At 47.0% G+C, this 23775-nt stretch overlaps 1 protein-coding gene across 9 annotated transcripts in view; it reads left to right on the top strand.

Moving 5' to 3' along the window:
* The window catches only part of Pafah2 (platelet activating factor acetylhydrolase 2), a 47743-nt gene that overhangs the window by 5820 nt on the left and 18148 nt on the right, over positions 1-23775 (top strand). For 2 of the 9 annotated variants that reach the window (XM_078025639.1, XM_078025638.1), the window contains 3 exons: positions 14334-14470; positions 16645-16798; positions 17980-18076. In XM_078025639.1, the coding sequence (XP_077881765.1) occupies positions 14334-14470; positions 16645-16798; positions 17980-18076 (388 nt within the window). Of the gene's footprint in view, positions 1-7824; positions 7985-8385; positions 8550-14069; positions 14093-14333; positions 14471-14874; positions 15826-16644; positions 16799-17979; positions 18077-23775 lie in introns of those variants that run through there. The other 7 variants (XM_005317628.5, XM_078025640.1, XM_078025641.1 and 4 more) reach the window with 7 other exon arrangements.

The raw sequence follows: 23775 nt of genomic DNA, 5'->3' as shown, positions 1-23775 counted from the left end.
GGATTCCATCCCCACCCACCCCCACCCCCACCCCCACCCCACTCCAGCTCCTGCCCCATTTCTCCAAAGGTACCTACCTTTGCCAGGGAGGTACCCAGCAGGCTGGCTCCTGTTCTGCAGGCCTCTGATGGGCTTGATGATAACAAGGTCAAGAGCCAGAAAGAAGGCTGAGAGCGGGAATTCAGGCCTACCTTGGCCCCTGGCACCTCAGAATTGGCCCAGCCTCCACGAATCATTTTTGATAAGAGATTCTGGGAAGCAGGATGTTGACAAGGCCAAGTAAACTCCCTAAGGCCTGGAAGGAGCCAGAAAGCAGAAAGGGTAAGGCCCTCACCAGCTTCCCTCTGCTCACCGCGCTTCTCCTGCTTCTGAGCTACATCTCCAGCCCTTTATATTTTGAAACAGGGCCTCCCTAAGTTGCTGAGGCTGGCCTTGAACTTCCATTCCTCCTGTCTCAGCCTCCCGAGTAGCTGGAATTACAGGCACCAGCTTGTCCAATCCCTTTCTTTGCAGATTCCATTGTCCCTACCCCTCCAAGCTAGGGATCTGACAATTACCTTGGGGGATGTTCTCCCAGCTCTTGAGTCAGGCCTGACAGAGGACGATTTTGAGAGCAACCTATGAGACCCCAGTTCCTATTCCTTCCCTTTCAGCTAAGCATCAAGGTATGATGGCAGAACAGGTAGATCGGGGGGGTTATTTTGTGTTGCAGTATTAGTGATGCTCTGCTAATGAGCTACATCCTATCCTCCCTTAACCACCCCCCCCATATCCTTAGCCTTTTTTATTTTTTATTTGGAGACAGTCTTGCTAAGTTGCCCTCAGCCTCCCAAGTAGATGGGTACAGGGGTGCAACAGCACACCTACTTGTTTTTATGTTCATTGATTTTTTTTTTTCTTAAACTAGGAATTGAGCCCAGAAGTGCTTAACTGCTGAGCCACATCTCCAGTCCAGCCCTTTTTATTTTTAATTAATTAATTTTTAAATTAGTTAATTAATTTTTGATATCAGGGATTGAACTCATTGAGCCACATCCCCAGTCCCCCCCCCATTTTTAAAGTATTTTTTTAGTTGTAGTTGGACACAATACCTTTATTTATTTGTTTGTTTGTTCATGTGGTGCTGAGGATCGAACCCAGTGCCTCACACGTGCTAAGCAAGCGTTCTGCCACTGAGTCACAACCCCAGCCCCCAGCCCCAGTCCTTTTTATTTTTTATTTTGATACAGGGTCTCACTAGGTTGCCTACAGCCTAAGTTGCTGAGGCTGGCTTCGAACCTCAATCCTCCTGCCTCAGCTTCATGAGCCCCTGGGATTACAGGTGTGCACCACCATACCCAGCTTTATTTATTTTTTTATTTTGAGTTAGGGTCTCACTAGGTTGCTTATAGCCTCATTAAGTTGCTGAGGCTGGCTTCAAACCTGTGATCCTCCTGCCTCAATTTCATGAGCCCCTGGGATTACAGGTGTGTGCCACTGTACCCAGCTTTTATTTTGAGTTAGGGTCTCACTAAGTTGCTTAGGGCCTCACTAAATTGCTGAGGCTGGCTTCGAACCTGTGATCCCACCTCATCCTCCAGGAGCTGCTGGGATCATCCAATCCTGGTTTTGCCAGTCATTGACTAGAAGACCTTGCTACCTGGCTTCTATGTACCTTGGTTTGCTGCCAGTAAACTGGGGTCGGTGCTACTGGCCTTTCAGAATTTTTGTGCCAATTGAATAAAGTCAGGAGTGCCAAGCACTTGGCACAAGTCTGTTCCTTCCCAACACTGGACACTGGTATCCACCGTGGAGGGTGGTGGGGACGGGGTGAAGGTGGATATTGAGTGGGTCACGTAGTTTCAACATATTTCTGCAGAGAAAGCACTTGCAAAGGTTTGGATGGGTGACAGGGCAAAATTGGAGAATATTATGTCCCAAGCAGTTTGCTGTGCCTGGAACGAATGCTGGTCAAGACAAGGAAGAGACCAAAAATGATCATCTGGGATGAGGATGGGAAAGGCCTTGAGCCAGGCTCAAGGGAGGGGGCTCCGCCTGCAGTCCTGCTGGCATGTGGCATGGCAGTCACGGCTGGGGGCCATGTGATTCATATGGACCTGGACTCGAATTCCAGTTCTGCCACTTGGGCAAGTCCCTTAAGCTCTGTCTTAAGGAGTTCCCGCTCAAGCAGGCCCTGACACTTGGGTGCTGGGACTAAATTTGGGAAGTGATTTTAAGAAGCAGAAGTGAAGGCTAAGAAAGTCACGGTAACGGGGCACATCAGTGTGCAGTTGTCCTCCAGGATGAGTCCCAGCCCGGGAGCCCGGGAGAGGGGTGAGCCCTGCCTCGGAACCACGCTATCTGAGCTGGGGAGGATGGGCTGGGTACCAACTCCCTTGATGGTTGAAGGTGGCCCTTGGGGTACGGGACACCTCTCCCTTTTGCCTGGTCCCCAGATGCCTAAGCTGAATGAAGCAGGACGGTGAGTTGGCAGCTCAGCTCGCTAGAGGCAACCACCGGGGAACTCAGAGAAGGAACGAGGGTGGGGCAGCTGTCAACAGCACCTTCTGTTACCTCTTTGAACACAGGAAGAATTTTTTTTTTCATCTTAAAATGGGAAGACACACTTCACAGGAGGATTCAGTGAGGAAACATACTTGAAAGGACCTAATGAGATGTGTGACACATAGTGAATCATTAATACATGGTAGATAACTCTGGGCTCAGCTCAACCACCAACTTCTCAGAAACTCCCTCCCTGACATCCTGTGGAGAGCGGCTTGCTCCCTTTGTTCTCCACCAGGACGTCCTGTTTTCTACAGAGAATGCATGACAGCATGCAACTGTCTTGGTTAGATGCTGTTTATTTCATCTGTCTTTTCTCACTAGAATGAAAGCAGCCTGAGGACAGGGAATCCATCTCTCCTATCCATTACTTTACACCCAGCCCTGGGCCCAGTGCCTGGGGCATACGAGGTGCTCCATAAATCTTTTTTGAATGGAAGAATTATTGCAGAAACAATAAAGAAAGACAGTTACTGTTCTTGACCTTGTACTAAGCACATACTCTATTAATAACAAGTTCAAGAGGATCATCTGGACGCTAGCTGGGTCCCGGTGCTGAAAATAGTAGGTACGGCTCTAGTCAGAGTGACTCAGGTCAGTTCCTGCATCCTGGTGGACTGCCCACTAGGCTGCAGTGCAAGAAGCTGTAAGAGCACTGAGCGGCTTCAGTTTAGGACATGGGTGTTTGGGGAACACTTGTTTGAAGGTAGAATTTAAAAAGAATAAAGCTATTGTATAATTTTGCCCTTTTTCACCATCAGTGATGAGGCTCATGTGATTTGAAAATTTAGTGAAAATAAGTGATTAAAATGGGGATTCAAGTTGGGTACACCGGTAATCCCAGTGACTTGGGAGGCTGAGGCAGGAGGATCACAAGTTCAAAGCCAGCCTCAGCAACTTAGTGAGACCCTATCTCCAAATAAAATATCAAAAGGGCTGGGGATGTGGCTCCATGGTTAAGCACCCATGGGTTCAATCCCTGTTATCAAACAATAACAACAACAACAAAAAACAAACAAACAAACAAAAAAACTTGGGATTGAACACAGGTACACTACATTCCCATGAGCTGCATTTTCAGCCCTTTTTTATTTTTTTATTTTTTTTATTTTATTTATTTATTTATTTATTTTTAAAGAGAGAGTGAGAGAGAGAGGGGGACAGAGAGAGAGAGAGAGAATTTTAACATTTATTTATTTTTTCTTAGTTCTTGGCGGACACAACATCTTTGTTGGTATGTGGTGCTGCTGAGGATCGAACCCGGGCCGCACGCATGCTAGGCGAGCGCGCTACCGCTTGAGCCACATCCCCAGCCCCCTTATTTTTTTTTTCGAGGCAGGGTCTCACTAAGTGGCCTAGGCTGGCTTCAAACTTGCAGTTCTCCTGCCTCAGCCTTCCAAATAGCTGGAATTACAGGTGTGCACTACGGGGCCCGGTTTAAAATTATTTTTCTTAAAGAGCATGCTCTCAAAATTGTATAAGCTTCAGCCCCACAAAACCTAGATCCACTTTTGTCTTCCATAAAACCCAAGAAACCAGGGATCCATGGGTTTTAGTCCATTTCATAAATCCACCACAGGAACACTACTGTTATCCCAGTGGAAGAAATGGAGGCTTAGATGGTAGTCCTTGCCCCAGGTCTCAAGGCCAGTAGGTGGCGCAGCTGCACATTCAACAGTCTGGGGCTGGGGTGCAGCTCAGTGGAGGAGCATGCGCTCTGTAGGCAAAGGCCCTGGGTTCCACCCCAGCACTAGGGAAAAGTCTCAATCTCTTGCCTCCAGATCTGACCCTTAGTTGTCTACCTTCCCCACTCACCATGAGGTCTCCAAGGACACAGGACAAATCACTGATATTCACCTGGCCACCAGCCCAGAGGAGGAGGCACCAACACAGGTTGACAGGTAAGAAAGAGAAAAGCAGCCTGTGATCCTGGCACCCAGCTGGCTTCAGTGTTCCCCTGTTGAACCCAAATTTCACAGAGAATCAGTGGCAGATAAGACCACTCAGTGACTGTGATGGGTCATGACACAAACAGGATACTCTCTTACCATGTCTAGCATGGACAAAACATGAATATTGCTTAAACCAGAAAAAAAAAAAAAAGGATCCGCCATCCCTTTTCATTTTTTATTTTGAGACAAAATCTCACTACATTGCTAAGCAGATTGCTAAATTGCTGAGCCTGGCTTGGAATTTGTGATCCTCCTGTCCTAGTCTCCCAAATCACTAGGATTCCAGGCATGCAATGCACTTAGTTAGATGTCCTTTAAGCTCTTCAATCATAAAACTCCCCTTTCTTCATTTAAAAAAATTTTTTTTTAGTTGTTGATGGACCTCATATTTATTTATATGTGGTGCTGAGAATCACACCCAGTGCTCTAAGCATGCTAGGTAAGTGTTCCACCACTGAGCCAAAAACCCCAGCCCTTCCCTTTGCTTCCTGACAGCATCCAACCAAAGCAAAGCCCCGCTTCCTTAAAACCTTTCCAAAATTACCTAACGAAAGCTCCAATTCTGTAAGAAGTCCTTTCCAACATCCTCTTACTGAAATGTCCTGTGTTTCCCCCAGCACATGCATTCTCTCTCAGTGAAATGAGAAGGGACGCAGTAGTTTAGATATAGGTATGTTCCTGATGGTCTTTGATTGAATGGCATAGATGCAGGTATCATTCTTTAATGGACCATTGAAGACAAAATATCTCTGCCCAAAGTTACAAAATGTTGCTCCCCAAAACTGGTTGAAAATGGGAGAAAGGAAAACATAGCAGTTCCCTCCAGGGAGTGGTTAGTTTTAAACTGAGAAGGCTACCTTTTAGGATACTGGAAATATTCTGTTTTGAAGTAGGTGGTAGTTTCAACAGAATGTTTTGGGGAAAATATTGAGCTGTACACTTCAGATTGGTGTGCTTTAGGACAGATATGCTGGTGCACACCTGTAATCCCAGCAAATGGGGAGGCTGAGGCTGGAGGGTTGCAAGTTTGAGGCTGGTCTCAGCAATTTAGCAAGACCTTTTTTCAAAATAAAGTAAGTAAATAAATCAAAAGGGCTGGGGATGTAGCTCAGCGGTAAAGTGGCCCTGGATTCAATTCCCAGTACAAAAAAAGAAAGAAATGTAATTAGATGTTTATTTGTTGTAATTTGATTAAACAAGTGTTGTCCACCAACTTCAGCAGGTAGGGGAAAGACAGGAAATCTAAAGCTGGTACCCAAATACCAATTTAAAAAGGTAAAGGTCTGAGTTGGGATGGTGGCTGACTTGAAGGGGAGTCTTGGGCTACCAGAGTCTGAGATCTGTGACGAATAGGCTGGAAAATGGATGATTTGCTGAACACTTAAAAGCATTTTCTTCATTCCAGAAAGGAAAAGAAAATTGAATGTAATCATTTTATTTTGCAACAGGAAAGAGTTTGATTGGGACCAAGGAAGATCTTCCTAAAAACGACAAACGAGATAAAACAGACTGGGGCATCCCAGGAAATTTTTAATTCAGCAGGCCAGCAAATGGCCCCAATATGCCTTGAGACAAAGTCTCACTACATTGCTAAGTAGATTGCTAATTTACTGAGCCTGGCTTGGAATTTGTGATCCTCCTGCCCCAGCCTCCAGGAATAGAAGACTGAAAGAAATGACCTCCAGCTGTCCCGCTCATGACAAGGGACTCTGATTTGTCATGAGTGTTCTGGGCCAGCTACACAGCCTCTATCAGTTAGCCAAAGGTAGTCCTGTTCTGATTAACACTAAGCTTTTTATGTATGGTGGCCAGTGCCACCAACTACAGCTTTAATCAAATCCGGGCTTAGTCACCATAGTGCAGTATGTCATCGCCCTCCTGATGACTTTATCTTGACTCCCAGAAAGATGGTGGTGGTGAGAGTGTTCCAGGAGAGAGAAGCCTAAAGAAACCTAGAGCGGAAACTAGACACTGGTGAATTTTGTGGGGACACGGATAGAGCATATAGAGGACTCCTGATCTCAAGGAGCTCACAATCCATTGGAGAGTTAAGACCTCCAACCTGATAGATGTCGTCGCAGGTAGTGAGGATAAAGCCTCCAAACAAAAGGTGCATGCAAATGTCCCAGCAGAGATCCTCTGGGACAGGGAAGCTTCATGGAGAGGGGGAACTTGGAGGAACTTCAAAGGCAGAACAGGATTAGAGGGTCCACCAGGCAGGGCAGAGTACTTGTTGGCACCAGGGTACCTGGTGGAGGGGGACAGTCTATGCATCCCGAGAATTTGGAGGGGAGACAGTGATCGCGCACAGGGCAGTTGTAGTGGGGAGAGGCTTCCTGTCTGGGAGTAGCAAAGAGCAATGCCAACAGGGTGCGGTTAGGAAGAACCTTGAAGGCCAAGCTAAGAAGTTGGGACCCCATTCATAGGTCGTGGAGAGCTGTTGGGTTTCTGAGCGGCATGAATGATCCGAGTTTCTTAAGGAAGTTTGCCGGTGGGACCCTGCCTACCTCTCCCATGCACCTCCCCGGTTTAGTCCCTCACACTCTGTGCTCTGGCCAGCAATGAACTTTCCACGCAAACTGTCCTAGGCACTCTTCGCGCTCCTGGTACTCCCAGCTAAGTTCTTGGCATTAGGTCTCAATTTTCCCATCCCTTCCTCTAGGGAGCCTTGGGGACACAGCTTTCCCCCGAGCCTGGGCAGGTGCCCCACATCAGTCCCCCACACTCGCTGTTTCTCCCATTATTAGAGTGCGTGTCGCTGTGTTGTCATTATTCCTTTGTCTGAATCCTCTGCTAGATGGATTCGGTTGAGGCTAGAGACAGCATCTCATTCGCCAGCGTGTCCCTAGGAATCAGCATAGGGCAGTAAAACGGGGATGCTCGGAGGGGTTGGACCCGCTGATCTCGCAGGTTCCTCCCTGGTCGGGTCTCTAGGGAGTCTCTCGCGAAGGACAATGGAAATTACAGGTGTCAACAGGTGTAGGCTTGTAGGGAATGTGCCCCTGATCAGTCTCATCTTCAGGAAGCAAAATTTATGGAAACAAAGAACCTCCTCCCCACCTCCCCGAGAGTAAAGCGAAGCCAGGGCCGTTTCCAGACACGCCCGCGAACTATTTGAGAGACCTTCAGGCGGAGGGTTACTCTCTGGGACTATAAACGGTAACCCTCCGCTCGAGACCACCTCGCCGCGGTTTATGCTCAGACCGCCAGGGGGAGGAATTGCACCGCACCTTGGGCCTGGGGCGGTTTCGCCCATCCGCGGGCGCGTAGGGCTCTGGGAATTGTAGTCTTAACGGTTGCGATGCTCGAGTTGGCGCGGTGCCCACCGGGAATTGTAGTTCCGTACAGAGAGGTGGGAAAGGCTCTGAAAAGCGTCCATGTCGAGTCCTGGAAACTACAATTACCAAAGGGCCATAGGACCCTGGGCGGTTTCTCTTTTCCGTCGAGTGAAACGTCTGAAGTTGCTTCTGAGGGATCACCTTGACTGGGTAAGTTGGTTGGAGAAAGTTCTCCTGGTGAACTGAGCTGGCTGCCGACTTTTTCGTACTCCAGCCCGGTTTGGGGCTCCCTTGCCTCTCGGTGCCGGGAACCTCACCTTGACCTTTAGTCTTCGTGCCCCCCCCCCGTTCCCTATTCAGACACCTCTGGTTTCCCACCCACACGCTAAATCCTCGCACTGCCAAACTCGCGCGCCCCGAAATCGTTTCTCTCGGCGCGGCCTCGCGCTCTGTGCGCTTCGCCCCGTGGTTTTCTGGCAGGTGGGTGGGTGGGACCCTATTTCTTTTTCGCTTTGCCGTGAGCTTTCAGTCAGCCAGTGTGGTTCTCGAAATCCAGCCCAGCCTCTCCCTCTGTGGCCTCCCTGGGTGGGAGCCGCTTTCTCCCTCTCTAGTCTGGAGGTGGCCGTCAGCCTGGCCGGGGTGTGAGTGGATCTGTAAACCGTCGGGTCTCCACCAACGACATTTGCGAGACCTCATCGAGGCAGCTTTTCTAGACCCAGCAAGCTTGTTGCTCAAGCGCGTCCTTTTGAAGGCGATGTCTCCATTTGAAAGCAGGGTGAGATTTCCTCACTTCCTCCAGAGCCCGAAGGTCACACAGACAGTGAACTTTTAGTATCCCAGGGGCCCTTGTCTGAAAGGAAGGCTGCTCGAGAGGCGCTTATCCTGGATTCTGTCCTGAAATAGCCAGTGATGAAAGGGTCACCTGGCTGGCAGAGAGGCCGCCCCTGCTCCCTAGAAGCAGGGCCTCAGCAGGAGGACAGCTGCAGCGTAAGCCCCATCGATGCCCTTTGAGCCCTCTGGGGCCTGTGTAGTAACTCTGGCTTTGGCAGGGTGACTGAGACCTGAGAAATCCGCTTTACTGAAGGGTATAATCCAGGAAAAATCAAAGAGACCTTGGCTGGGTATGTTGAAAGAGAGACTTACCGTTGTTCCTGACATTTTGTGAGTACTTAAAATATACCAGGCCCTAGGCAATATCAGTTTACTCATTTAAATTTCACTTATGAAATGTCCCCATTTTGCATATAAAACAACTTAGGCTCAGAGAGGCCATGTAGTTAGTTAAAATAACTATAGGTGTAGCTACCTTCCCAGGCTCTAGTGCTCTCTGTATGTCAGGGGGCTTCAAATACATTACTTAATCCTCTTCAACAGCCTCATGAGTAGTGTTATTTCTATCATGTGGTTAATTCTTAGAGGTTTAGAGTTTAAGGAACTTGCTCAAGATCTCACAGCTGCCAGGCATGGTGGCGCACGCTTGTAATCTCAAGGGCTCAGGAGGCTGGGGCAGGAGGATCACGAGTTCAAAGCCATTCTCAGCAATTTAGTAGGCTCTGCCTCTAAATAAAATATAAAAAAGAGCTAGAAATGTGTCTTAGTAGTTAAGCACCGCTGGGTTAATCCCTGGTTTAAAAAAAAACAAAAAAACAAAACTCGTAGATAATAAGAACCAGAGGAATTCAGTTACCAAAGCCTTTCTTTTCCTACTATGCCATATAGTTTTATTTTTAGATAAAAAGATTAAAAAAGAATTGAAGGGTCTGGGGTTGTGGCTTAGTGGTAGGGCACTCACCTAGCATGTTTGAGGTGCTGGGTTTGACCTCAGCACCACAGAAAAATAAAAATAAATAAAGGGATTTAAAAAAAATTGAGGGTTTAAGTCAAAGTCAAGGAAAGAAACACTTACTGAGTCCCTATTCTGGGAAAACATGGATAAATGGTTTGGCCTACAAAGAAGTATAAAACAGTCTTTTTAAATTTTCTTTTAATTTTTTAGTTGTAGTTGGACACGATACCTTTATTTTATTTTTATGTGGTGCTGAGGATCGAACTCAGGGCGTCGCCTGTGCTAGGTGAGTGCTCTACCACTGAGCTACAACCCCAGTCCAAAACACAGTCTTTATCCCTGGAATATATCTAAAAGTTTTAACTGTGGGAAAATTTAAAGAGCATTCATTGAATAAATTAATTATTGAGACCAACTGTGAAAAGGGCACTACATTAAGCCTAGTGACTGGTAGGAACTTACTTTTGGGGTGGCCATTGGCGATTATACCCGGTGAAAACTTAGTCAAAAAAACAGAGGACTAGAATACAGGGTACTGTCAGTGTTCATTGCATGCACACAGGTCTGAACAGAAAAAAGACCTCTCACTATCTAGACCAGGTGATCAGAAATACCAGGAAGCTTTTAAAAAACTTAACTGGGGGCCGGGCATGGTAGTGAATGTCTGTAATCCCAGTGACTCCAGGCTGAGACAGGAGGATCACAAATTCAAGGCCCTAAGCAACTCAGTGAAACCCTTCTCCCTCCTCCCCCCCCAAAAAAAACCCCAAACTAATTGGGGGCTAGGGTGTAGCTTAAGTGGCAGAGTGCATGCCAAGCATGCATGGAGCTGTGGTTTTATTCCTAGCACCTCAAAAAAACCATAACCATATTGACCTCTGAGAATGGAGGCCCTAGAATATCCTTTTTTGTCCATGGTTTGGGGAGGGACCCAGGGATTGAATCCAGGGGCATTTAACCAGTGAACCATATCCTGAGCCCTTTTTATTTATTTATTTTTATTTTGAGACAGTCACTAAATTGCTGAGCCTAGCCTCAAACTTGCAGTCCTCCTGCCTCAGCCTCCCAAATCACTGGGATTACAGGTGTAGCATGCCTGGCTAGAATATACATTTTTGAAGTTGCCTGTGTGAATGGGATCTAGGCCAAGGAATACCTGAGCTACATTCCACAAGGACCACTGTTGGAGGCAGGTCACTGTTGAAAGCTGCTAGAAGAGCTGCCTAAAGCAGCCCTGTGATTGGATTCTAGATAAGAGATGGGGACTGTGCTCAGAAATTTAGAGGAGGAAATGTTGGAAAGACTTGGGAAATATCTTCAGAGGACATGGTGACCTCACTGGGCCTGGATGGATGGAGAGGCTCCTGGATAAGAAAAAGCCTACCATGAACTGTTCAGGCAAGAGGAGCAAAAGAAGCAGAGACACCTGCACCGATTTCCTTGGAAAATTCCACAGTGTTTTTAGAAAGGACTCTGGATGCTCTGGGTGGATTGTCTTCAGTAAAATTGGTCAGGTTGGGGTTTTCCATCTCATTCTACCTGAGCACCAGTCAGTGTGAGCATAGGGAATACAGATTCATCTCTTCATGAAAGCCTCACTTCTGGCCAATAATCTTTTTTCTTTTTTCTTTATTTCCAATCAGAATTTAATTGATGACCTTCTCAGAAGTTTGCCAGGGATATCAGAAACACCTGCTCCCCTCCAGGCTGCTGTTTCCAAATCTACTTATCTTGCCGCCTGTCCCACTCGCTGCTCCCTGTGTAGGATGAGACGAAAAATCTCTTCCCATAAGAAGCTACTGATCACTGAATCCTGAAATCTGACTGTCTTTGGCTCTCTCTTCTCCCTTGATTTCTCCAAACCCATACAGTTGCCAAGTCCTTTTGGAGAGGAGGGTGGTATACTGGGCATTGAATCTAGGGGACTCTACGACAGAGCCACATCCCCAGCACTTTTTATTTTTTCACTTTGGCACACTGTCTTGCTATGTTGCTGAATCTGGCCTGGAATTTGCGATCCTCCTGCCTTAGCCTCCCTGCAATAAAGAATTTTTTCTTGGGCAGTGCTGGGGATGAACCAGGGCCCCACATGTGCTAGCCAAGGGCTCTACTGCTGAGTTACCCTCCCAGCCTTTTCCAAAACCTGTTGTTTTTTCAATCAACAGATATTTTCTGGAATCTTGCTAAGAACCAGGTAGAATGCCAGGTGTTTTCAGTGCATTATTTCACTTTATCTCCTAGTGTCCCTATGAGGATGGGAAATGAGGCTTACGAGAGGTCAGATGATTTGTCCAGGGGAAGCAAGCTAGGCCGCAATGGAGCTACACCCCAAGAGCAGGTCTTTCAAATGTGGTTTCTTGCGCAGCAGCCCTTGGACATCTGCCAACTAATTTCAGAGCAGAGTGGCACTCCTTAGCCTAGCTACCCTTCAGCTTGCTCCTCTCCCCTTCTGTCCATCATTAGCCACTCCCCGTTTCTCATTCTCAGCACACTGCCTTTGCCCACTGTTTTTCCTACTTGAACATCAGCCTTTCCTGTTTCCCCCTGCTCCCAAGCTCCTGGAGCACTCTGTCCCCTCAGAACCCCTGCTATCTGTCTCTTATGACAGAACTTGGCAGTTGCTTCACTGTCATGTGGGTGGCATGCTTCTCGTGACCCAACCGTGCTATGTGTCCATCAACAACAAGGGCAAAGGTCAGGGCCTGAGGCTAAGAAGCTCTGGTCAACCACTGATTACATCAGGAGCTTAGCATCCTTTTAAAGAGAATTGGGTTGATTTTCAATATTTTTTAAGATGGTGTCTTCCAATGTTGCCCAGGCTCACCTTGAACTTGTGGAATCAAGTGGTCCTCCCATCTCAGCCTGCCAGAGTGGGATTCTTTTAAGATTTGCTTCAGAGAAGCAAAATGGAGTTAAGTCTATGGTACAAATAAAATGAGACTGAGAGCATAGCTATCTTAGTGATAGAGCGCTTGCTTAGCCTGTGTAAGGCCCCAAGTTCCAACTCTAGCTCTGTAAAAAAAGAAAAGAAAATTGTTAAATAGAATGATATTAGGATTATTTGGGGTGTCCATTGGACCAGGCAGTTGGAAGTTGGAGAGCAGGAGATGTGTGTTTAATAATGATTCTGCTTGTGACCTTGAGCAGCTCACTTAATCTCTCAGGATCTTGGCTTCTTCAGTAAAGTGCATGTATGTACCATGCCAGGGATGGGGAAATGATCTTGGGAGGATTGGCAGGAGCAATTTCTGAGGACTTTTCTTGCCTAGGCGTGCTTGGACTTGAACTCTCTGAACCCTCTGAGAGCATCTTGCAGGAAGCAGAGTAATACAGTAATTAATAACGGGGAATGCTTTTAGCTGCTCTTGATTGCAAGCAAGAGGAATCTAAATTATGTTGGTTTATTAGTTTTTGTTGTTTATTTTGCAGTGTTGGGGACCAAACTCAAGGCCTGGTGTGCGCTGTTGGGAATGTATTGACTCGGGTGATCAGAAAGTCCAGGAATGGGTCAGGTTTCAGTTATAGTCTAATCCGGGGACTCATTTCCCTGTGGTTTTCTCAGCTCTGCCATCTGTGAATGGAGAAATAGAGGGGCGAGGTGGCACAACAGTGACACAGGTTTATTCATGACAAAGCTGCGGAGGGGGCCCGGTGGAGACTGACACCTGTCTTCTACTCAGCCTGGGCCAGACACAGGGGCAAGAGGGAGTGGGGGAATTTTTGCAGTTGTGCCATTGCTAGGAGATTGACCCAAAGCACGCCACCTCTATTCTGTGAGGTGCTCACCATTCCACGTCGAAGCAGGTGTTTTCAGGGTTCCTGTCCCAGATAACCATGTCCTTTTTATGTACGACAATGAAGCCTTGTCTGGGGCTTAGGGTCAGGCTGAAGCAGAGTGACCACAAGGTGATTCTTATTCTAAGATATATTTCAAAATAGCGTTGCTGTGTCAGGTTCTGCCTAATGCTATCCACCATGGTAGCTTCATTGGCAAAGTATCTACAGCAGTTCAAGGACAGGTGACCTGTGACATCTACATTTCACACTAGTGCAAAACAACAAAGAACTTTACTCGCCTCAACCATCAAACCAAACTAGCATTAATATTTTAGGTCAGCGGTGTTGTGTGTGTCTGAGTGTCCCCCACGAGCAGGGTCAGTCGTGGCTAAGAGCTCCGCGCCTGGCTCTGGCAGACCTGTGTGTGCTCCTGAGTGAGGTAACTTGGGAAAGTTATTCAACCTCTCAAGCCTCAGTTTTCTCATCCATAAAGTGGATCTCAATACTGCCCACCTCCAAGAGTTGTTGAGAGAATGAAAGGAGCTCATGGATGTGAGGAGCGTAGCTCAGTGCCCACAGGGTGACTGCTACGGTAGCCTGTGGAGGGCAGGTCTGTGTCGCCGTCTCTGCCACAGTTACGCCTGCACTTGCATACAGTAGGTGCTGCGTAAACACTTTTTGGAAGTCTTCAGTTCCCACTTTATTTCTTTCTTTTCACAGTGCTGGGGTTGGAACCCGGGGCCTGTGCACGCCAGGCAAGTGCTGCATCCCCAGCTCTTGGCAGGTTTGAAGATGGAAGTTCTTTCTCCTCTTCACCACCATCTCCTCACCTCCCCAGAAAGAAATGCAGCCCCTCTACCTTAGCAAATGATTTAATGAGTGACTGGCAGGGAGGATGGGGAGGTGAGGGGACGGAGCTGCAGTGGCACATGACTCATGAGCAGCAAAAAGCCAAGAGGAAACCAGCAAGAGGCTGTTCTGTGTTCCACCCTCCAGCCGTCAAGTTCAGCACCGCCCCAGTCATAGGATCAGTTGTCGTTGAGATGGGGACCAGCCAGTCGGTGTGCTTCCCACCTGTCTCAGGACCCCACCTTGTAGGCTGTGGGGATGTGATGGAGGGTCAGAGTCTCCAGGTAGGTGTCTGCAGCTCCTTCCCTACACGTCTCCCCTGCTTCTGTCTGTGCTGGGTCTTTTTTTTTTTAAATATTTATTTTTTAGTTTTAGGTGGATACATATCTTTATTTTACATTTATGTGGTGCTGAGGATCGAACCCAGTGCCTTGCGCATGCTAGATGAACACTCTACCACTGAGCCACAACCCAGCCCCCCTTTTTTTTTAATTTTTAATATTTATTTTTCAGTTTTCGGAGGACACAACATCTTTGTTGGTATGTGGTGCTGAGGATGGAACCCGGGCCGCACGCTTGCCAGGCGAGCACGATACCACTTGAGCCACATCCCCAGCCCCCCAGCCCCTTTTTTATCTTTTCTTTGCATTTATTTTATCTGAGTTTATTCCTGTGCCATAGTTTTTGCTTCTTCAGTTTTTTCTGGGATGCCTTTACTTTCTGTGCAACCTTCTCTTCTGGTTTGAAATAGTTTGTTCCTTTTCAGTGAGGATCCTCTGGATGGGGCAGGGAGGTCAGGTGTGGGTTAATCCAGATGTCTGTAAGGACAGCAGTGCACCTTGGGTGCTCTGTTCCATGGATATGTTCAAAGACCGAGAATCTACATCTAAATCCTTGAGTTCAGTGTCACTCTCTGCATTTTTTAGCAGGTGCAACAAAAATTCAGCATTCTTTTTGGGCCACCGACCCTGTGTCCAGCCCTGTTTGGCCTGCACACTCCTCCCAATTCCACCATTATAACTCCGGAATGGCGCACATCGCTTCTTTAAAGTAACGCCTTGCACAGGCTTGGTGGCTTTTCGGATATGTACCCTTGATGGCCTCTGTGGTTTCATGAATCTTCTTAAAGTGAACATGAAGATCTGAACCTCTTGATTTTGTGGGGCTTTCAGGGTCAAGAGAGTAGGGAACCATTTTCACAGATCATCTCAGGCCACTGAGAGGAGGAGCTGTTGCTTGGTCTTCATGGTCACGGGTGAGAGTGCACAGTTCCAGGTGGGGAAGCTGAGCTAGCTCTGGTCTGGATTTGGTTATCAGCCCCCAGGGCTGTCTTCCTCTTATCAAGTACCAGACACTTCCCATTTGACCTAGATGAAGTGTTCTTTCTTCAGCCTGGAGGAAAGGGGGCGGGGGGGCCCTAGCTCAAGGGGCAGCTCCCAGCTTCTCCCTCCCGTCTTGAGAGCAGATGCCTGACCCACCCGGAAAGGTTTTCCATTTCATCCTTATGGGAGTTGGTGAGAGGAAGAAGAGTGAGCCACGTGCCATTGCCCTTGACTCCCCAACCTGGGTGCAAACTTGGTGGCCCCATCTCTCCTGCCTCCATCTGCTCCTTCTGGACTTTCCTTCTACCAGTTTCTAGGTTTGTTGGTTTGTTTTTTGGCATCGGGGATTGAGCCCAGGGGTGATTTACCCCTGAGACACATCCCCAGCCCTTTTTACTTTTTATTTTGAGGCAGAGTCTCAGTGAGTTGCTTAAGGCCTCACTGAGTTACTGAGGGCCTCATTGAGTTGCTTTGAACTCGAGATCCTCCTGCCTCAGCCTCTCAAGTGGCTGGGATTATAGGCAGGTATCACCAAACGTGGCCAGTTTCTAGGTTTTTCTCTGCTGGCTCCTGGTTTCCTCGTGAGAGGCACCCACTTTTAGTAATCCCTCACCTTCTCCTATGTAAGATGAGTTCGTCCTGAGAGTTAGCCTAGAGGACTAACTAATCATGGGCCTGGGTGACCCATTATTAGTGCCTCATTCAGCACAAGGGCAAATCTCCACTCCCATGGCTCCTCCAGGCCTGGGCTCAGGACCAGATTTAAATCTTTTTTTTTTTTTTTTAATTATTTTTTAGGTATAGATGGACACAACACAATGCCTTTATTTTTATGTGGTGCTGAGGATTGAACCAGGTCCCGCCTGTGCTAGGCGAGCACTCTACCGCTGAGCTACAATCGCAGCCCCAGATTTAAATCTTTTTATGTCCTAAGCACTCGAAGTATTTTGGCACCCCCCCCCCATGTCATTCAGAATACCACGAGCTATTTGAAATAACATTTTTCATGTATGCTAAATTCCTTTTTTTCTAAATGTAAAATTCAGGTGTGTCATTGAAGCTTAAGGTTCCCTGTGTGGATGCCCAGAGGTGCCTGGGCTTCTTGCTCTGAGCAGCTGCTCTCTTCTTTCCTGCAGGGGAGCTTCTTTCGACTCTTCTACCCCTGCCAAGAGTCAAAGGAAACTGTGGAGCAGCCCCTGTGGATCCCCCGCCCTGAGTACTGCGCTGGCCTGGCCGATTACCTGAGGTTGAATAAGCGCTGGGTGGGGTTGCTGTTCAACCTGGCTATGGGTAAGGCTGGCCCTGTGCTTTCCCAGCTGCGTGGTTATGTCCCTAGGCTGTCCCCAGGTAGACACAATACCTTTAAGCTTGCAGAGTCCAGCCCTTTTGCAGTGGGTGGGTGTGCGGAGCCTGGCCATTGAGTAGCGCTCTCCCGGGCTCTGAATCCAGGCTCTCTGATTTACTAGTTGTGGGGCTTGGGCACGTTCCCTGATCTGTCTGAATACCTGCCTTTGAGGGGTCACAGTGTGGGAGGTGTGGGGTCAAAGCCTCTGGTGCAGTGCTTGGGATGCGGGATGCCTGCCTAGGTGGTGGGTCTGGCTGTTTGTCCAGCAGGTGCTCACTGCCAGCCATCCTGCAAGTTGGCCAAGCTTCGCTCTCGGGGAGCAGGGTCTCCTGCAGTTCTCCCTCTAGGCCTCCCATCTTCTGGGCAGGGCCACACGAAATCATCCACTTCCCCCCCAAGGATTGTCCAAGGTCCTCTGTCCACTCCTTGGCATCTCAAGGTTGCCAAGACTTGCTCAGCATTGTCCCCATGGATGATTTTTTTTTTTTAAAGAGAGAGAGCGAATTTTTTTAATATTTATTTTTTAATTTTCGGCGGACACAACATCTTTGTTGTTATGTGGTGCTGAGGATCGAACCCGGGCCGCACACATGCCAGGCGAGCGCGCTACCGCTTGAGCCACATCCCCAGCCCCGATATTTTTGTTTTCTTGCCATCTTGGTAGTTGAGCCCAGGGTCTTTCTTGCTCAGGTGGGTGCTCCACCATGTAACTACACCCCCAACCCCAGGCCTTTGATATATCTCCCCATTTTACGGAGTACAAGGGATTGAACTCAAGGGCACTTGTCCACTGAGCCACATCCTCAGCCCTATTTTTGTATTTTATTTAGAGTCAGGGTCTCATTGAGTTACTTAGTGCCTCACTTTTGCTGAGGCTGGCTTTGAACTCAAAATCCTCCTGCCTCAGCCTCCTGAACCGCTGGGATTACAGGCCCACTCCCATTTTTTTGTATTCCCTCTCCCTAGGGAAGAAAAGTGGAAAGCATAGGCTAGGTGATGATTGTCCTGGGATGCTCAGGGGTGGTTGGCGGGTTCCTCAGAGGGAGAGAACCCCTGCCTATGCTGGGCTGCCCTCCTGGTGACAGCTCTGGGCAACCAGGGATTCTATAGCCTGTGTCTCTGCTAGGATCTTGCCGCCTGCCTGTTAGCTGGAACGGCCCCTTTAAGACGAAGGACTCTGGATACCCCTTGATCATATTTTCCCATGGCCTTGGAGCCTTCAGGTAAGAGCTTATATCCCTGTCTGGGGAGACTTGGCCTAGTGACAGCGATAGCTGCTGAGTCTCGACTTATTCTCAAAGGGCAGAATGACAGACAAGTCCATCTGCTAGCCGTCTTAGCTCCGTCTGCTCCGTGCTGTAGCTTCGGGTCCACCTCCTCTGGAGGACCCTTCCCAGGGCTGCTTTGTGCGGCCTCCATGTCCTTCAGGTCCGTGTTCCACATCTGCATAAAGGTGTGCTTTCACCCTCTGTTCCCCCCAGAAGTGCTAGAACTTTATATCTGGACAGCCATTCACTCAACCTGTGTTGACCGCCTGCCCTGTGTGTGGCACTGGGTGTCGGGAATGGGACAGGCTTGCTCCCTGTGCTCACAGCTAACAGCGTAGCTCAAACCCCCACCGTGCCACTTGTGCCCTGTGTGACCTTGGAAAAGTTGGGTAACTCTCTGAGCCTAGATTTCCACACCTACCAAACGGGGATGCCACTCCCAGCGGGTGGCTGGTTGAGGCCTCAGTTGGACGGGTGCCTCCTAGATACATACTGGTGTCACTTCTCCTTTTCTTTTCCCTGTGTGGAGGGACATGGGGTGGCAGACTCCAAGACCTCTTCCACCAGACTCTCAGACATGATACCCACTGAGCATCGTTCCTGCGGGTTCTCTCCCGCCCCACGGTGGGACCAGCTGAGCCTGTGACGTTTTCTGTGCTCATCATCAACTGTCCGAGAGCCTCACGCATCTCACAGGTTTCCTCATCGCCAGACCCTTGGCCGCGCTCTAGCTAAGGAGATGTTTTAGTTTTTGTTTTGTTTTTTCAGTGTTGGGGATGGAACCCAGGGTCTGTCTACCTCTGAACTACATTCACAGCCTTTTTTTTTTTTCCTCAACCATCCCAGGTAACTTTAATATTTTGCAGAGGCATGAGTTATTACAATAATATTAACTCTAATACTTTTTAAAAATTTTTTATTTTATTTTTTTTTAGTCATACATGACAGCAGAATGCATTTTGACATATAATATACATGGAATGTACATACATCAGTCATGTTGTCTATTCTATTCTGCTGCCCTTCCTGTCCCCCCTACTCCTTCCCTCCTCTCCTGTCCTTTCTCTCTATCCAATCTAATGTGACACACTTTTTTTTTCTTATTACAACATCATATATGTATTCTGTAACAATGGGGTTCTCCTTCCATCTTCCGTGTAACTCCCTTTCTCCCTCTTTTTCCCTCCCACCTCTCTTCCTTATTTAGTGCTTTTCCTCCCTATCCCATTTGAGTCACCCCCCTTATATCAGAGAAGACATTCGGCATTTGTTTTGTAGGGATTGGCTAATTTCACTTAGCATAATCTGCTCTAATGCCATCCATTTGCCTGCAAATGCCATGATCTTGTTATTTTTTAGGGCTGAATAATATTTCATTGTGTATAAATGCCACATTTTTTAATCCATTCATCTATTAAAGGGCATCTAGGTTGGTTCCACATTCTAGCTATTGTGAATTGTGCTGCTATAGACATTGATGTGGCTGTGTCCCTGTAGTATGCTCTTTTTAGGTCTTTTGGGTATAGTCCGAGAAGGGGAATAGCTGGGTCAAATGGTGGTTCCATTCCCAGCTTTCCAAGGAATCTGCATACTGCCTTCCAAATTGGCTGTACCAATTTGCAGTCCCAACAGCAATGTATGAGTGTACCTCCCTCCCCCATCCTCGCCAGCACTTATAATGTTGTTTGACTTCATAATGGCTGCCATTCTTATTGGAGTTAGATGGTATCTTAGAATAGTTTTAATTTGCTTTTTCTGATTGCTAGATATGGTGAGCATTTTTTCATGTATTTGTTGATTGATTGTATATCCTCTTCTGAGAAGTTTCTGTTCAAGCCCTTGGCCCATTTGTTGATTGGGTTATTTGCTCTTTTGTTGTTTAACTTTCTGAGTTCTTTGTATACTCTAGAGATTAGAGCTCTATCTGATGTTTGAGGGGTAAAAATTTGTTCCCAGGATGTAGGCTCCCTATTCACCTCGCATATTATTTCTCTTGCTGAGAAAAAAACTTTTTAGTTTGAATTCGTCCCATTTGTTGATTCTTGGTTTTAACTCTTGTGCTATAGGTGTCTTATTAAGAAATTTGGGGCCTTCCCCCACGTGATGAAGGTTAGGGCCAACTTTATCTTCTATTAGCCTCAGAGTCTCTGGTCTGATTCCTAGCTCCTTGATCCATTTTGACTTTTGTGCATGGTGAGAGAAAGGAATTTAATTTCATTTTGTTGCATATGGATTTCCAGTTCTCCCAGCATCATTTGTTGAAGATGCTATCCTTTCTCCATTGCATGTCTTTAGCACAGCCCTTTAATATTTTTTATTTCAATACAGTGTCTTGCTCAGTTGCCCAGACTGATTTGAACTTGGGATCCTGCCTCAGCCTCTGGAATAACTGAGATATGGATTGCGGACGTGGCTCTCCTCATCCCGCTGGGGAGATCTCTTTTAAAACCAGAAATTATCTTGTTATTCAGCACCTTGAATGGTGCCTGGTATGTTGAAGATGCTCGATAAATATTTGTTGAATGAGTAAATGAGTGTCCCCCCCCCTAATTAGAACTTTTTTTTTTTTGGTACTAGGGATTGAACCCAAGGCACTTAACCACTGAGCCACATCCCCAACCTTTTTTTTTTTTTTAAGAGAGAGTGAGAGAGGAGAAAGAGAGAGACAGAATTTTTTAATATTTATTTTTAGTTCTCGGCGGACACAACATCTTTGTTGGTATGTGGTGCTGAGGATCGAACCCGGGCCACACGCATGCCAGGCAAGCGCGCTACCGCTTGAGCCACATCTCCAGCCCCTCCCCAACCCTTTTTTATATTTCATTTAGAGACAGGGTCTCACTGAGTTGCTAACTACCTTGCTAATCTGCTGAGACTGGCTTTGAACTCAGCCTCCCCAGTTGCTAGGATTACTGGCATGCACCACCATGCCTGGCCCCTAATTAGAATTTTTTAAAAGCTCTTTGAACTTAATTCAGTTCTTTTCATGGTCTTACCTGGATGCAGGTCCAAGGCAGTTTGCAGCCTCATGTCTTGCTATTTACCCATTCCAGCTCTCCAAACAAATTGGCCTTTCACTTAGTTAAAAAACACTTAAAAACGTGTTATTTCCTGCCTGGGGGCCCTCGTCTGGTGTATTTTGAGGCCTTTCCCTCTGCCTAGAATCTTCTCACTGTTCTGTTCATAGGTTCCTCTTTCCCTGCTCCTTCTTTTGCCTGGCTAATTCCCAGTTACCCTCAGGGTCCTCGTTTAGAGGTCAGCTCCATAGGATACCCCTCCTGACCCGCACATTATCTGTGTACTTCTCAGTACTTGTCATAATTATGATGAACTTATTTATGTTAATCATTCTTTTTCTTTAAATATTTATTTTTTAGTTGTAGTTGGACACAGTATCTTTACTTTACTTTATTTACTTATTTTTATGTGGTGCTGAGGATCGAACCCAGGGCCTCACATGTGCTAAGCGAGCGCTCTACCGCTGAGCCCCAGCCCCAGCCCCGTGTTAATTATTCTTTAATGGCTGTCTTCCCTATTTCTAGATTGCAGGCTCCGTGAAGGCAGAGACCTTGTCTGTGTCATTCCCAGTGCCTAGAAAACGATAGTCTCCAGAGAAATACTCATCCCGTGACTGCAAGGGCTATTTTGCTGGGTTCTCATTCATTCAGCAGACACCTGTGGGCACCTGCTCTGTGCCAACTCCGTGGCACGAGGGGAAGGTTATTCCTAAATCAGGGATTGAATCCCCAAGAAGAGCTGGTATAAAGACTTAGCCTGGGCGGAAGTGGAGCATAGATGCAGAGGTGAGGCTGGCAAGGCAAGCAGGTAAACTGAGAGCCTGCCTCGTGCCAGAGCTTGTGCCAGGGTTGGGCATTGAGTAGTAAGTGAGAGTCTCTGCCCTCAGGGAAGCGGTGGTCAGGCCAGGAAAAGAAACTAAGAAACATTCCCGCCTGAGCCCACTATCCGGCTCTGGGAGAGTAGTGAGCACCTGACTTGGAAAGTGGTCTTTGGGGTCTAAGAATCTGTATTCAGATTTCACATCTCAGGGACCAGGTGGAGCCAGTTATAAACACTCTTCATTAACCAGAGTGAAATTCCAAGGCAGGGCAGGGAGGGCCAGGGACATTGTTTCCTCTCCATTGCTGGTTGTTCGGCTCTGAGGTCCTTTCTGTGGGTCACAGACCTGTGGCTTCCCACCCAGGGAGGAGCATGTGCGCTGAAGTGTGGGACAGGCAGGCCACTGTCACCGGGCCCCACGCAGTCCTCTGAAGTGGGCAGGCGGGGACATGGGCAGACAGGGACGCATGCTTGTTTTTTTTGTTTTGTTTTTGGAGTGCAGGTTTTCAACCATGCATAGTAGGCAAGCACCGTACCACCCAGCTGCACCCCCAGCCCAGGGACACACGCTCTGTACATTGAGCAGGTGGGCTGTGATGGCAGGTTGGCCTAACGTTGCCGCCGCTGCACAGTTCAAACTAGGAAGGCGACAGAAACCTCTCTGCCTCTGAGGTGCAGTTCCCTGCCTCCCCTGGGAAACGGGGAAGGTGAACAGAGATCCAGGAAACTGATCTTGCTGTGTCAGTGAGGATTTGGGCAAGTTGTGTGTAACAGAAAACCCCAAATAATAGAGACTGACACAAAATAAAGTTGTTGTTTTTTTTCTCTTCTGAGAGAGAAGGAAGCTAGCGGTAGACAGGGTGATATTGTAGTTCCTTGAAGTTATCAGAGAATCAGACTTATTGTATAACCTTGCTCTGCTCCTGTGGCTTCCATTTCTAAAGTCCTCTCATGACCCAGGATGACTGCTTTAGTTCTAGCCATTAATCTGCATCCCAGGCAGGAGGAAGGAGCTTTATAAAGGAAATTTTATAGGAAGTTCTATGTAACACAACTTGTTTACACCTCATTGACTAATCCTGCTCTGCCAGTTATGGTAGCATCAAACTCTGTGTGCCTATTGAATCCTTGAAATGTGTCTGGTCCAATCAGGTAAGCTGCAAGTATGAAATGTTTGCCCGTTTCAAAGACTTAATAGGAAATAAAGGTAATAAAAAGTTTTATTAATTTAAAAGATTTTTTATTATATGTTGTAATTATAATAGGTTAAATAGGTTATAATTTAATAAAACATAATAAAATGATTAAATATGATTAAACAATTAATATTTAATATAATTAAGTAAGATATGATTAAAATATAATGGGTTATTATAGATTAAATAAAATGTGCAATTAAAGTTAGTATGTTTCTTTTTATTTCTGGAAATATGTCTATGAGAAAATTTTAAATTACTTATTGATTTAGCATTAAATTTCTGTTGCACTGTGCTGCATTAGACCTTTAACTACACAGACTAACAGCTGTAAGGGAGGCTGGGAAATATAATACTTTGATGGCATAAAAGGGTCGTTGGCCAAAAATCAGATTCTGTTATTGAGGAGAAAGGGAAAATAGGTGTTTGGGGTAGGCAGTCGGTCTGCCATATTCCTTTTTTTCCTTCTCCTGGGCAGGTGGAAGACAAAAAAATCTGCGTGTTAAGTGGTATTTAAATTGCATATAAAAGAAATGTGGTGCATGCCTATGATCCCAGCCACTCAGGAGGCTGAGGCAAGAGGATTGTGAGTTCAAAGCCATCCTCAGCAATTTAGCAAGC

Source organism: Ictidomys tridecemlineatus, chromosome 11 (genome assembly GCF_052094955.1).
Source record: "Ictidomys tridecemlineatus isolate mIctTri1 chromosome 11, mIctTri1.hap1, whole genome shotgun sequence".
Lineage (NCBI taxonomy): Eukaryota > Metazoa > Chordata > Mammalia > Rodentia > Sciuridae > Ictidomys > Ictidomys tridecemlineatus.
This window is presented reverse-complemented; position numbering and strand designations above follow the sequence as displayed.